At 46.4% G+C, this 15108-nt stretch overlaps 1 protein-coding gene across 3 annotated transcripts in view; it reads right to left on the bottom strand.

Moving 5' to 3' along the window:
- Positions 1 to 14086, bottom strand: part of ECHDC2 (enoyl-CoA hydratase domain containing 2) — a 31334-nt gene extending 17248 nt beyond the window's left edge. For 2 of the 3 annotated variants that reach the window (XM_089922551.1, XM_022575707.3), the window contains exons 1-3: positions 13946 to 14086; positions 824 to 891; positions 666 to 753 (exon numbers count right to left, since the gene is read on the bottom strand). In XM_089922551.1, the coding sequence (XP_089778677.1) occupies positions 666 to 753; positions 824 to 891; positions 13946 to 14078 (289 nt within the window). In that variant the 5' untranslated portion in view covers positions 14079 to 14086. Of the gene's footprint in view, positions 1 to 665; positions 754 to 823; positions 925 to 13945 lie in introns of all 3 variants that reach the window. The other variant, XM_089922542.1, reaches the window with a different exon arrangement.
- Positions 14087 to 15108: the final 1022 nt, after the last annotated feature.

The following is a 15108-nucleotide window of genomic DNA, read 5'->3' as shown; positions in this document are numbered from 1 at the left end:
GCCTCAGCCAGGGCAGCGGAGTCAGGCAGACTGGTCCACATACTTATCCTGCCATGGCAGACCCCGAGCTGGTCGCCGTGATCTGGACAGCTGAGACCTAGGGACTGAGCCAAATCTCCTTGAAAACTCCTAAGCATCACGCTCCTCCCACCCTAGCCTTCCACAGCTTCTTCCAGCCTCCCCAGTGCCAGTTCTTAGCTCAGCTCAGCTCTCATTCATTTGCTTGTTGTGGGCCTGGGATGCGGCATTTCTCATCTTTGAAATGAAGTGCGTGGCGAGGACTAAATGGTGCAGAGACATTGAAGAGTTTTTTTGACGGACTGAGATCTCGTAGGTGGGCAAAGGGGCACAGAGTCGCACCTTGGCCACAGACCTGGTGAATGTCTTTGGACTCAGCTTCCTCATTTCCTCAGTGAAGGGTCAGAACAGTGCGTGGTGCAGCAGGAAGAACAAGGATTTGGGGGTCAGAGAGGCCAAGTTCAAACTGAATTCTTACTATCTGTGTAACCCTAGGCAAGGAATTTTACTGCTGAGCTCACATCTCTAAAATGGGAATAATGAGTCCTGTGCTGGAGCTGACCTAAGGACCCCACCCCCCACAAATGCCCTGCAGGCCGGGGTGAGCCCTGCTGAGCCGTGGCATAGGGGCTGGAAAGGAAACTCACCTGCACAGAATACACCCTTCACTCCACTTCTGAAGATCAGGACACGCACTTGCCGGTCCTCCCGCAGCTGGGCCAGAGCTTCCAGCAGCTGCAGAGGAGACTCCATCAGATACCTCCCAACCCAGCCCCAGCCCACCCTCGTGCCCACCCTTTCTCACCTCACTAACGAAGACGTTCCCCAGGGCATTGCGGGCGCTTGGTCTGTTCATCAAAATCTCAGTGATTCCTGCAGGGGACAGGACAGCCTTGGGTGAGCCAGCTGCCCTGCTCACTCCTGGGCTGGGGCCTGGGATCTGGGCAGCCTCTACCCTCGATGAGCAGTGTAACTTGGGGCAAGTCTCACACACCCAGGCCTCAGTTTTCCCAACCATAAAATGGGGAGAATAACTCTTGCCCTTTCTGCCTCACAGAAGAAGTAGAAGGGCTTGTGAACCTTGGAGCAACATGGGGAGAGGGACAAGAATGACTGCCACAGTGGTTCCTGCCTGCTTCTGCCATTGTGAGACACACACACACCACACACCCCTTCTTCAATTTCACGTATCTCTCCATCATTCTCTTCTCCATAGCTGGACTTCTTCCTCTTGAGCTGAATGAGTTATAATAATATCACCACCCAGAAACCTCCTCGTGTGCTCTGACTCGTTCATTGTTCCCTCCTCCCCCCAAAAGTAACAACTCTCTTGACTTTTATGGTGATCACTTCCATGCATTTCTTTAGTTTTATCACACAAATGTGCATCTCTAGACTTCAAAGTTTAGACTTGCTAATTTTCAAAAATAGTGATGTGTCTTTTAAAAGCTTGTTAAAATCCTCAGGTTCTGCCTTTAGTCCTGTCTTTCCCTCAAAAGTTGTTTGTTGGGACTTCCCTGGTGGTCCAGTGGTAAGGAATCCGCCTTCCAATTCAGGTGACACGGGTTCAATCCCTGGTCGGGGAGCTAAGATCCCACATGCCACGGGGCAACTAAGCCAGCATGCCACAACTACTGAGCTTGTGAGCCTCAACCAGAGAGCCTGCGTGCCCCAAACTACAGAGCCCACACGCCCTGGAGCCTTCGTGCCACAACTTGAGAGAAAACCCTCGCGCCACAACTAGAGAGAAGTCTGTGCACCACAACGAAGAGCCCGCGCCGCAATGAAGATCCCGGGTGCCACAGCTAAGACCCGATGCAGCCAAAAATAAAAATAAAACAAAAATAATAACAATAAGGAAAAAACCAGAAGTTATTTATTAAAGAACCTGGGGCATTTGACCTGTAAGGTGTCCTGCAGCGTGGAATTCACTGATTGGACACTCATGGGGCAAGTGACCCGGTTCCTCTGTCACAGGAATTTAGCAGCTAATCCAGAGGCTTGAGCACACTCACGTTCCGTCCCCTTTGGCAAGAGAATAACGTTTGCCCTACCCGTGTGATATTCTTTCACCCGCAACAGTCAAGCTTCTTGAAAGGGTTTTCTGTACTCAATCACTTTCTTGCCTTCCATTCACTTAAGCCTTCTCCAATCTAGCTCCCACCCCGTCACTCAGCAGAAACCATTCTCACCAAAGTGACCAATGTAACCACATCACTAACCAAGGGACATGTTTCCATCCTGGTCCCAGGCTCCACAACGGTTAACTCTGCTGACAATACACATGCTCTTCCTTGAACATTTTCTGCCCCGGCTTTTTTTTTTTTTTTTTAATAGATTTAGTTTTTTCAGAGCAGTTTAGGTTCACAGGAAAATGGAGTGGAAAATGCGGAGATTTCCTGTAAATCCCCTGCCCACTGCACATGCATGGTCTCCCCCACTATTAACATCCCCACCAGAGTGGGATATTTGTTACAAAAGATTAACCTACATGGAAACGTCATTATCACCCAACATCCATAGTTTACATTAGGGTTCACTCTTAGTGTTGTACATCCAGTGGGTTTTGACAGATGTGTAGTAACATATATCTGCCTTGCGGCCCCATGTTCTCCTGGTCTTCCTCCTACCTCTCAGATGATGCCTCCGCACTTTTCTAGGTTTTCTTAATTCATTTATTCAACATATATCTATAATAAGTAAGTCCTGGGAATGTAATGTACAGCATGTGACTTTAGTTAACAATACTGTATATTTGAAAGTTGCTAAGAGAGTACATCTTAAAAGTTCCCATCACAGGACTTCCCTGGTGGCGCAGTGGTTAAGAATCCACCTGCCAATGCAGGGGACACGGGTTCGAACCCTGATCGGGAAGATCCCACATGCTGTGGAGCAACTAAGTCCGTGCACCACAACTACTGAGCCTGCGCTCTAGAGCCCGTGAGCCACAACTACTGAGCCTGTGTACCTCAACTACTGAAGCCCGTGTGCCTAGAGCTGGTGCTCCACAACAAGAGAAGCCACCGCAATGAGAAGCCCATGCACCGCAACGAAGAGTAGCCCTCGCTCGCTGCAACTAGAGAGAAAGCCCGTGCGCAGCAACGAAGACCCAATGCAGCCAAAAATAAATAAAGTAAAATTACTTAAAAAAGAACAGTTCCCATCACATACAAAAAAATGTAACTATGTGTGGTGATGGATCTTAACTAGACTTACTGTGGTGATTATTTCACAATGTATACAAATATCGAACTTTGTTGTACATCTGAAACAAATATGTCAATTATATTTCAATTAAAAAGCCCCAACTCGGGCTTTCATGGTGGCACAGTGGTTGAGAGTCCGCCTGCTGATGCAGGGGACACGGGTTCGTGCCCTGGTCCGGGAAGATCCCACATGCCGCGGAGCGGCTGGGCCTGTGAGCCATGGCCGCTGAGCCTGCGCGTCCGGAGCCTGTGCTCCGCAATGGGAGAGGCCACAACAGTGAGAGGCCCACGTACCACACACACACACAAAAAGCCCCAACTCTTACAAAAAGGTAACTCCATGAAAGAAAGAAGACATACAAATGGCCAATAAGCACATGAAAAGATGTTTAATTTTATTAGTATCAAATAAATAAGAGTTTAAGAAAAGCATAGCACCCAGTACAACGACTAAAACTAAGAAGACTGAAAATAAAAACCAAGTATTGGCTATGAAAAAAACCCCTTACATACCTATTGAACAACTATGATACATAATAAATTGTGGGAGTTATAAGTTATGTAACAGCCCCTGTCTTCAAGGTGCTTACAGCCTAATACAAGTAAATGATAACGTGAGGTCATAAGTAAAGTAAGTACATGAGGTACTATAGGATTACAGATGGCAGCTCATAGATGGAAGCATTTGAGCAAGGTGAGAATAGGTAAAAATTTTCATTTGAAGAGTGAGGTATGATGGGAAAAATACTACTGAGAGACTACTCAATTTTTTAAAAAAATTATTGAAGTATAGTTGATTTACAATGTGTTAATTTCTACTGTACAGCAAAGTGATTCAGATATATATATGTGTGTGTGTGTGTATATATGTTCTTTTTCCTATTCTTTTCCATTATGTTTTATCACAGGATATTGAATATAGTTCCCTGTGCTATACAGTAGGGCCTTGTTTATCCATTCTATATATAATAGTTTGCATCTGCTAACCCCGAACTCCCAATCCATCCCTCCCCCTCCTCCCCCTTGGCAATCACAAGTCTGTTCTCTATGAACTACTCAATTTTTTAATGTTGAAGTTCCTGAAAGGTCAATCCAAGATCTCTTTATTCAGTCATTTGTACAATTACGAATTTAACACATGTTGGCCTCTGTACCAGACACTGATGTCAGAGGCCAGAGCAGACCCAGTCCCTCTCCTCTTAGATCTTACAGTCTACAGAGGAGACAGACATTCAACCAATAATTACTATTTGTGATGAGAACATGGAGGGAAAAAGGACAAGGAGGTGAGTGATATAGAGTGGGCAGAGGGGGCCCTAGTGTAGAAGGTGAGCAATGACTTCCCAGAGGAAGAAATGACCTTTCAGCTGAGAGCTGAGGAACGAATGGGAGTCAGCCAGGCAAAAGTGTGTGTGTGTGTGTGTGTGTGTGCGCGCGCGCGCGCGCGCGTGTTGGTGGGGAAAAGCCCATTTCAGACAGAGGGAGTGGTACAGATGAGGGCCCTGAGTATAGCAGAGCAGGGTACTATAGGGTTTGTAGAGCTGGGCCTCTTAATGTTTTTTGGCTGGGCCTGAGAATTAAACCAACATAAAACAGATTAAGAGGAGAAAAGCACACAAATTTGTATAAGTTTTACGTAACATGAGAGCCCTCAAAAGGAAATGAAAACCCCCAGAAACGGTAGAACCTACATGCTTTTATAGTAGGCTGAAGAAGGAATGTCAGTTGTGGAAGAGCTAACTATGTGGGAGGCTAAAGGAAGATAAGGCCTGTTTGTACACAGTTGTCTGTTTGCACAGAATTCTCTTGGCTTCAACTCTCTGTTGAAGAATGTCTCTTTTCTCCAGGTTCAGGGAGGGTATCTTTCACATGGGAGTTTTTATCTCCTGTTTTCAGTAAGCAAAGGGGAGATTAGAATGCCCTTCTTGCATCTGCTGTTTTTTTCAAGTGCCTTTAGCTCAAAAAAAAAAAAAATCCCTATACCAATGTGGCATATTTTTTTGCGGGGGGGACATTGTGCCACCTTTTAGTGTCTTCCAGAACTGGAGGAGTTCAGAGCAAAGGGAGAGCAGCGTGAGGCAAGGCAGAAGAGTCAGGAGGGCTGCACTTGCTCATCTGCCCCTCTCCTTCACGCCTCCCGTGTGCCTACCTCCTGTACACTCAGGACTGCCCTGCGCACCCGGCCAGCTCTCCTCTGAGCTCAGAGCCTGAATATCCAGCTGCCCACTTGACATCTAGACCAACATGTCAAGAAATGATCACGCTTTCTCCTGCTCCTTTGGTGAGCGAATGACATATCAACTCAGAGTTCTGTCATGTTGCCTCCGTCTTCCTCACCCTTGAAGTTTACTTAGTCTCCCAAGTGGCCAATTCAACCTCTTAGATCTCATACCTATCAGCTCACATCCCTCCCTGCAGCCACTGACCTGGTGGGCTCTTTCTTCTATTACGTGGATCCCTCAACTGGCCCTCTGCCCTCAGTCTTGCCTCCCCTTCCCCCTCCACTTTCGTTCCCTCATCTGGGTCACAGTCGTCTTTCTTACCCAAATCTGACCATATTCTTCCCTTCCCTTTTCATCAAAATTAAGTCTAAATCCTTAATACCACCCCAAAGACCCCCTACAATCTGGCTCTTGCATCTCACTCTGGCCTCAACTCACCTGCCAAATCTGGGTCAGGTGTGGGGAAGAGAGAACAGCTCTGGGCAGGGGCTCAAATACTCTTATGCCTTCTTGGCCGTTTCCCATCCTGTAAAGTGTCAGGATGGACTAGAGGAGTGTTTACCAATCCTCTGGGCTTCAAAGCCCCCTTATTATTTTCTCTCAGTGTGTTTAGCTTTGAAGAACAAACAGGATTTATTAAGATAGCATTCTCAGTGTGAGTTGATCTGAGACACAGAGAAGGGCCAATGAAAGTTTCAGGGCTCTCAAGGGACAGGGTTTCCAGCCACAGTTAGAGAACTGTGGTCCAGGACAGAGAACCGTAACATGCAGGCTAGGTGGGCTTCTTTAGCCTCCCCAGAAACCTTCATAGAGTTCTTTGAGCCCAGCAGGCCTGGAGGTCCCACTGAGGAACTCAGATGTCCCAAAGATCCTCTCCAGATGAGAAAATGCTGCAACTTTGAGGAAGGGAAACTGGTGGATACAGAGAAACCACATCAGAAGGGTTGAGGAGAACGGTCTAGGTCCAAGGTCATTGTGGCAGACAGACCTTAGAGTGGCCCCCATGTTCACATCCTGCATAATTCCCTTCCCTTGAATGTGGACAGGACCTGTGAATTGCTTCTAACCAAGAAAATACAGGTAAGGTCATAAAATATCACTTGTAAGATTAGGTCTAATTATATGGCAAAGGTAATGAGATTTACTTCTGTGATTAGGTTATGATGTATATAAGACTCTATATTACTAGCATACACTAGAGAAACTAGTGGACCTATGGAGAGGGTTGTGTGGTAAGGTACTGTGGTCAGCCTCTAGGAGCTAAGAGTGGCCCCCTGGCCAAGAGCGAGAAAACAGGACTTCAGTACTACAACCACAGGAGATGAATTCTGCCAACAGCGTGAGGAACTTAGAAGCAGACCTCTCCCCAGTTGAGCCTATGATGATACCACAGCCCCCAGCAGCTCCTGGATTGCAGCCTGCTAAAACCCTGAAGCAGAGAACCCAGCTAAATTGTGCCTGGACTTCTGACCTACGGAAACTATGAGAAAATAAATGTGTGTTATTTTAAGCATAGAGCTTGTGGTAATTTGTTACATGGCAATAGAAAACTAATACAGTCACAACGTCTTGGGATTGACAGAAACTTTCCTCTCTTTTTGCTTTCCTGTTCTGTCTTTCCTTTTCCTCTGGCTGACTCTCTCCCACATTTCATCTCTATTTCCCTCTTTCAGAATGTAAATGAGGTGCTTGGCTCAAGTCACAGCTCAGTCACATACCAGCTTCATGGCCTTGGGCAAATTACTTTACCCTTCTGACCTTCACTTTCCCGATCTGTAAATAGAAATGCTAAAAAGGTTGTAATGAAGATTAAAAGAGATAATGCCCACAAGTGCTTAAACATAGTTTGTGGGTATTGTGAGTGGGGAAGATGCACAGAAGCTGGGGAAAGTCTAGGGCCCCATATGAGCTGAGAAATCTAAGCTGGGATCCCTGAGGAGCCAGACAGGGTGTCTTTGGCTTTAATTCATTCACCTGACAATGTGCAAGTTGTACTACCACATGCCAGGCCCCAGAGAAATAGAGAGGACTGAGCCATGGTCCCTGACTTCTTAGTTGAGCCCCTATTCTGGGAACCTTGACCTTGCTGGGCCCCAGTAGTGCACTGCACCCTCTCTACTCTTACCAGAACCCCCCCATACCACTGGCTGATGATTTGATTTCCTTAGCAGATGACCTAGAGTCACATCTGACGGGATGGTCTGAATCACCAGGTGATGTGGGTGGGAGTCAACAGAAACTACTGGAAGATAGTATAGAGACCAATTGGTTTAACAATCCCTTACTATATAGAAGGGGAAACTGAGGCCCAGAAAAGAAGAGAATTTGCCAAAGTTAATAGTTGGACCCAGCTAGCAATTCTCACTCTCAAAGAGCTAACAACTGATGAGGGAGACAAGTCCAGACACAAGGGATGTAAAAGGAAAATGGTGGGGGGGTGTAATTCCAGAAGGATTTACAAAGGTAGAGAGGAAAGAAGAGGACCCAAGTCAGGGGCATAGTTAGAACAAAACACTGAGGTGGGACAGCTTGAAATGAACAAACACATGGGTAGAAGAGATAAGGTGACAATGTCAGGTTGTGGTGGAGAAACTTGAACATCCAGCTAAGGAGCTGGAGTAGAGCCATAAGGAAGAGTGAAGAGTGGTTAACAAGAGTTAACCAAGAGTGGGTTAACAATCCCATTTTCAAGGACAACAGGCACAACGTGACTATGCTCTGGTGACCTCATGCCAAGTGGAAGGCAGAACGGGTGGCTTCTAATGGGGTGGTTGGGTGGTTCTCCTGTGTGTGGGTCCCCTCCTCATGCCTCCTCCACTGCTTCTCCTCGATTTCCTTATCTCATTCCTTCCATATGCCCTCTGGCAGGGGCAGAGGCTTCATCTCCTGATGCTTGTTATTTGTGGATAAAAAATTCCCCTTTTTTACAAGTGAGCCCTAAGGTCTATGACCCGTGGTAATTTTTTAACTAATGTACAAGTCTGTGTTTTGAGTCACTGAATTACCAGAAGAGGTAGTGATGACCTAATAGTTGAGAACACAGGTTTTGAAATCAGAGCTGGTTCAAATTGCTTAACCTCTCTATTCCTCAGGTTCTTAATCTGTAAAGTTGGGAGAATAACTATAATTATTTCAAGGCAAGCGCCATTACCAGTTTGGCAGTGAACTAAGCATGAGAGTAAGGGGTATTGTCTAACACCAGCAATCCCACATGGCCAGAGAATTCTCACCAAGTGATGTAATCGGACACTGGAAGCCCCTACATGTCCATCAAAAGTGGGGGATGCACACTAGGGAGTAGTATACAACAGCAGGGAGCAAGGAACAGATTTATATGGCAAAGCAGCTCTTCAAAACTTAGTATCAAGTGGGAAAAAGGAAGAAACATGAGATGTCTAGAATAGTGCCTTCTGTGTAAATTAAAACTCGCACACAAACAATGCTACATAAAGTGCAGGGAAGGTTAGAGGGGTTGGACTGGGGAGAAAGTAAAGACAAGAGAAGGACCTTGCCCTGATGGTAACAGGCAGCAGACTGTGGAGTGTGAATAACACCACTGAACGCAAAGTTCAACCACCGCCCCCCAGCACCACCCCCGCAAATAAAACTACCCCCAAACAGAAACAAAACAAAATAAAACCAACCAACCGAACAGACAAAACCCAACAGTGCTCAATCAATATGCTCTTAAGTTTGCTCATCAGAGAGTGCCAATATGACAAGCAGTTCACAATTGCTTTCTTCTTGCTTTTCACTAGAAGTTAAGATTTTTTTAAGGGTTAAAAATTATAATATGTAATCAAAGCTACTAAAGTGACAAGGGAAGCATTTCAGCGTGTAAAGCAAGTAGGATATCTGTTGTCAGCAAGTAAATATATAAAGACTGGAGATATTTTGTTGTTGTTGTTAAAAAAAAAAAAGAGGAAAATAATTTTGTCCTAGAGCTGATTGTTTACGGATGGGAGAAAATGGGACAAGTTAATATGGATCCAAGGGGTGATAAAAGGTTTGCGAAAAAGGAACTTTGAGAATAGAATTTTGTATGTTGTTAAGACTGACTAAGACTAGATTAAATTTAATTAGGTAAATAAATTTTGTGATTAACAGTAAGCTGGTACCAGTTGAAATTTGGTTCTCTCTCTCTGTTAAGAGAACAAAGTTTTGGGCTTCCCTGGTGGCGCAGTGGTTAATAATCTGTCTGCCATTGCAGGGAACATGAGTTCAAGCCCTGGTCCAGGAAGATCCCACATGCCGCGGAGCAACTAAGCCTGTGTGCCACAACTACTGAGCCCACGTGCTGCAACTACTGAAGCCCGTGCACAATGAAGAGTAGCCCCTGCTCGTAGCAACAAAGACCCAACACAGCTAAAAATAAATAAATAAATAAATAAATAAAAAGAGAACAAAGTTTTCTTGGAATGCTGCTTCTGATAATAGACTGTGTGAATTTCTTTGCATTTAAGTGATTTATATTTGTTTTTAAAATCTTTTGTTACTTTGTTAAAGTAAATATTATTTCACAATGATCTGTGAAGATTATGGCACATGTAGATAAAGTTCATTCTGCTTCTACAAAGATTAACCCCTCGTTGTCAGACTTTTGCCAGTGGTCCTAGACCACTTATGGCAGTAGTCTACTCCTAAGTCAGAGAATTTAAGATGGATAAACAGGGGCTTCCTTGGTGGTGCAGTGGTTAAGAATCTGCCTGACAACGTGGGGGACACGGGTTCGAGCCCTGGTCCGGGAAGATCACACATGCCGCAGAACAACTAAGCCTGTGCGCCACAACTACTGAGCCTGTGCTCTAGAGCCTGCAAGCCACAACTACTGAGCCTGCGTGCCTAGAGCCCCTGCTCCACAACAAAGAGAAGCCACCGCAATGAGAAGCCCGCGCTCAGCAACGAAGAGTAGCCCCCGCTCACTGCAACTAGAGAAAGCCTGTGCCCAGCAACGAAGACCCAATGCAGCCAAAAATAAAATAAATTTATTAAAAAATAAATAAATAAAATGGATAAACAATGACTGTAAATTAAACAGGGCTATGGGAAATCCAAGATGGCCACTTGGCTCTTCCCGGCTCCCTGACAAACCTCATTTTTTAATTTGATGGGTTAAAGCCTTCCTTGGCTGGAGGGTTAATGCCCTCACAATGAAAAAAATAAAAGATTAAAAATGTGTTTTCTGGGTCTTCCCTGGTGGTACAGTGGTTAAGAATCCGCCTGCCAATGCAGGGGATACGGGTTTGATCCCTGGTCTGGGAAGATCCCACATGCCGTGGATCAACTAAGCCTGTGCGCCACAAGTCCACACGCTCTACAGCCCGCATGCCGCAACTACTGAGTTTGTGTGCTGCAACTGCTGAAGCCTGCACGCCTAGACCCTGTGCTCCGCAACGAGAGAAGCCACTGCAATGAGAAGCCCACACATTGCAATGAAGAGTAGCCCCCGCTCACCACAACTAGAGAAAGCCCATGTGCAGCAACAAAGATCCAATGCGGCCAAAAAAAAAGAAAAAGTGTTTTCCACTTGCGGTATACTTTCTACAATCTCCAGTGGTCAAGACACCCACTTCACTGGATAAATCATACAAGCCTTAACAAAAACTTCACAAACTTCTTAAAACTATCACCATCGGGGCTTCCCTGGTGGTGCAGTGGTTGAGGGTCCGCCTGCTGATGCAGGGGACACAGGTTCGTGTCCCGGTCCGGGAAGATCCCACATGCCGCGGAGCGGCTAGGCCTGTGAGCCATGGCCGCTGAGCCTGTGCGTCTGGAGCCTGTGCTCCGCAACGGGAGAGGCCACAACAGTGAGAGGCCCGCGTACCGCAAAAAAAGAAAAGAAAAAAAAAAACTATCACTGTCACTAGCATTCTCAATCATCAGGCAAGGTTAACAAAATTAATAGAAGAACTGGACTCACAACAAAAATTAATTACATGGGATTAAATGAACTGCTAAATATGATTATAATTCTTTTATTACTTTTTGTCTGACATATTGCTAGCTTTTAATCTTTATTTTTCAGATATAAAGAATCTCTTTTTCTCAAGCTACTTATGGTTTACAACAATTTGGTAATTTACACCTGTGGGTAAAATTAAAACATTTTTCTTTTCTTTCTTCCTGGTCCCTTCAGCAATTGGAGACCGTTGGGTTCTGAGCAGCCTTATCAAAATTGTTATTTCTTACATTACCAGATATGTGACTGAGCCTCTGATAAAATGATAGTCCCATATAAGATCAATGATTGTAACGGTATAACTCTAGGTATGGGAAAAAGCAACAAGAGGGAATATTTTCCTGGACCATAAGAGACTAGACTAGTCTCAGGTGGTGCAGAGACTTTTGGGTACTACTAACGAGGCCTAGTCCAGTAACAACGCATTGGGTGGCCTATCAGCGGAGGAAATAAACATTCCTAGCGCTGTGGGACAAAATGGACATGAAATGCCCCCCAAACCATGGTCAAATTTATGGCCATGAAGGGGCCCTGCCGACGGGAAACTGGCACTTGCCATCTGCCTCAACAAAGATTAAATCAGGAGCTGCTGCAGCTGCTGACCTTCAACACCCCCCGAAAGGAGCTCAGGGTGGAGAGCAGGGATCAGGCACTCTGCGCTCCGGGAAAAACTGGCAGAACAGGCCTTCAGGTAGTTAGATATTTTCAGGTAAGGATTTTTATAAGCCCCAATTCTTGCATCTTCTCATACCTAGAGAAACACTAAAAATTATTAATGGTGACAACTGCTTTGGTTTATATGTTAATACCGCATCAAAAGTTAAAACCTACTGGCTACAAGTCTCCTCGAAGTGCCAGGTCTAGACTGGGATTCAGGCTTATTCTCCGGAAAAAAAAAATGAGACCTATTTTGTCTATTAATGTTCAGGTTGTCACTCTTCCAACTACTTCTGAGTCTGTTACACCTACATCAATCACACTGGGCTAATAAAAGAGAACATCAAAAGATATATGACCATGCTAACGCTTCATTCCTTTGGACAGGGTAACCTAAGTGCTGACTATATCTGGACCACAGTTAAAGGAATGCTACCAAATGTATCCTGGTTCTTACTCCTGCTTGGGCCTCTGGTTACAATAATTCTTTTACTGTGGCTCCTGCCTTTTTTTTTTTTTTTTTTTTTGCGGTTTGTGGGCCTTTCACTGTTGTGGCCTCTTCCGATGCGGAGCACAGGCTCCGGACGCGCAGGCTCAGTGGCCCTGGCTCACGGGCCCAGCCGCTCCGCAGCATGTGGGATCCTCCCAGACCAGGGTATGAACCTGTGTCCCCTGCATCGGCAGGTGGACTCTCAACCACTGCGCCACCAGGGAAGCCCGCTCCTGCCTTTTTAATCTACTTGTTAAGTTTGTATTTTCCAGATTACAATAGTTTCACATCAAGATGACGGTGACGCAGAGATTCCAGCCACTCCTCGGAACAGATCTTGCCGGAATAACAACAGAAGTCGCCCTGGGACCCCTTAGTGAGGTAGGGCGAGAGCTCTGTGACCCCACCTAGGTAGGGTCTACAATCCCCTTTCCAGCCTGCAGAAGCTACAGAAGACAGACCATTGCCCTTCATCCTCCCAATAAAGATTTCTTAGGGGTTCACGTCTCTCAGGGGGGATTTGAGGTAGCTCAAAGCCCCTGGGCCAGACAGCCGGCGTTTGTCAAGTGGAGTAAAACTGAAGCTTTGTTCTCACCCAGACAATCCAAGGACAAAGCTAGTGGCAGAAGCTGAGCTCTGCTGGAAGAAAGAGATAAGATGACCACTCCTGAGGTCAAGGAAAACTTCCCTGTCTACACATGGGCAGGAAGGCTCCGTGGGGGTCAAAAAGGGAGGAGGTGCCACCCCATAATAAGTGTGGACATGCACCCACAGGCCTCTGGTGGGATCCATCTTAGCAAAAAGTTGCGCACGCGTGTTGGGGAGGGCCCTAGGGCAGGTCAGGTGTGGAAAAGAAACAAGATAATTGGCCAAATGTAAACAAAGACCTGGAAGGACTGTCCTATATAAGTAATTTAAATCACCTCTTTACTGTGCTCCTCATTAGAGGAAGCCCATACTCTTTCTCTCTGTGTATTTCTGCCTAGCTTTTGACTTAAACTGCTTCTCTGTGTGCGCTCCCATGTAGTGCTGTGTCTCTAATAATAAACTTTGTACATGTTTTTACAGTTTTTGCCTCCTTGAAACATTCTTGCTTTCAAAGGGGGGAAAGAGCCAGGGCCATTTTGCTTCTAGCCTCTAACCGCTCGCTGGTGGTCTACTGGCTAGGATTCCTGGTTTTCATCCAGGTACCCAGGTCCAATTACTGGGCAGGGAACTAAGATCTCTTCAAGACCGTTCACTGCTGTCTCCGAGATTCAGTCTGCTCCGGGGCAGGGGGCGCATTGGTCATGGGTCCCGCCCCGGCAGTAGTGCCAGGCGCCGGGCGGGCCTCGGACAGCCCGCCAGCGCTCGCCCCAGCCGCCTCCCGGGCCTCCCAGGACAGAGCACTTACCTTGGTCTGGACCCGCCAGAGCGCACACTTGGATCTCGCGGTTTGCGGCCGCGAGATTGGCGGCGCAGCCACGGGCCTCAAGGGGCCTCCGGGGGCTCGGAAGGCGCAGGGCGCTGGTCAGGGCGCGCAGCATTCGGACCAGTCTGGGAAGGTGCCTCTCGGCCCCTCCACCACCCCCTCCTCTCCGGCTGAAAGCTTGCCGCTCAGCCCCAGGCCTTCGTAAACCGCGCCGCCTATGGGCCGAGAGGCCGGCACGGCTCTCTGAGGCTCTTGGAGACCGGACGACCTGGGTAGGAGAAAGCCCAGCTCTGCTGTGTGATTTTGGACAAGGCTGCCAACCTCTCTAAGCGTCAATCTGTAAAGCGCGGATATAAAAGTGACTAGTGTCAAAGATAAAGAAAGCCGGACACTAAGGTAGTGAAAACAGATTTTAATCGTTAATATACTATTGCAAAAGGGAAGTGTCCAGCGTGACACAGAACTCAACTTGTATTTGTACAGAGGTGACTGGGAGTTTTACAGGGAGAATGAAGGATTAGGGAGGTGGGTGAGCGGGGACTATGTACAGTCGGGCAAGTAAAACTTACAAAATGCGCGGAGGGGGTTAGTCCACACGAAACCGTTCTAGGTTTGCTAACTGGCGCTTATGCAAGCTTAGGCTCCCGCAGAGACTGGGAGACAGGATCCCTACCTTCAGGTGTTGGCTGGAACAAACAGTAAATTCTTTCAGCAGCCTTGAGTTTTCTCAGGGAGGCACTTTAAATGGGGCTAGAGTCATCCTAGGGATGTGGCCTTGAGCTGTTAGAAACTATGTTAGTGTTCCTTTAAGTCTTTATAGGGGAGGCTGAAGCCTAGTAGAGAAGAGGGCTCAGAGGACACTGGCTAGAGTTTGGTGATGGAGAGAATCTTTGTCACTACCTTGTGGTGGTGTTATGATGATTGGATGGGATGTGTGAATCTTGCTTACACATATACTCAATAAATGTTATCTCACTTTAAAAAATGTTATTTCATTTATTCATTCGGTTATAGTGTCTACATTCATGGACTTCACCACCTCACCTTCCATTTGCATCTCAATTCATCCCAATTTTACGCTCAATAACTGGACTGCAAAAATATTTGTGAATGAGAATCCCAAGCGTTTGCCCCCACTGTACAAC

This window comes from Delphinapterus leucas, chromosome 1, assembly GCF_059928025.1.
Source record: "Delphinapterus leucas isolate spDelLeu-1000000601 "Yukka" chromosome 1, BTC_Dleu_Yukka2, whole genome shotgun sequence".
NCBI lineage: Eukaryota > Metazoa > Chordata > Mammalia > Artiodactyla > Monodontidae > Delphinapterus > Delphinapterus leucas.
Note: the sequence above shows the minus strand (reverse complement) of the source record. Positions and strands in the feature narration are given on the sequence as shown.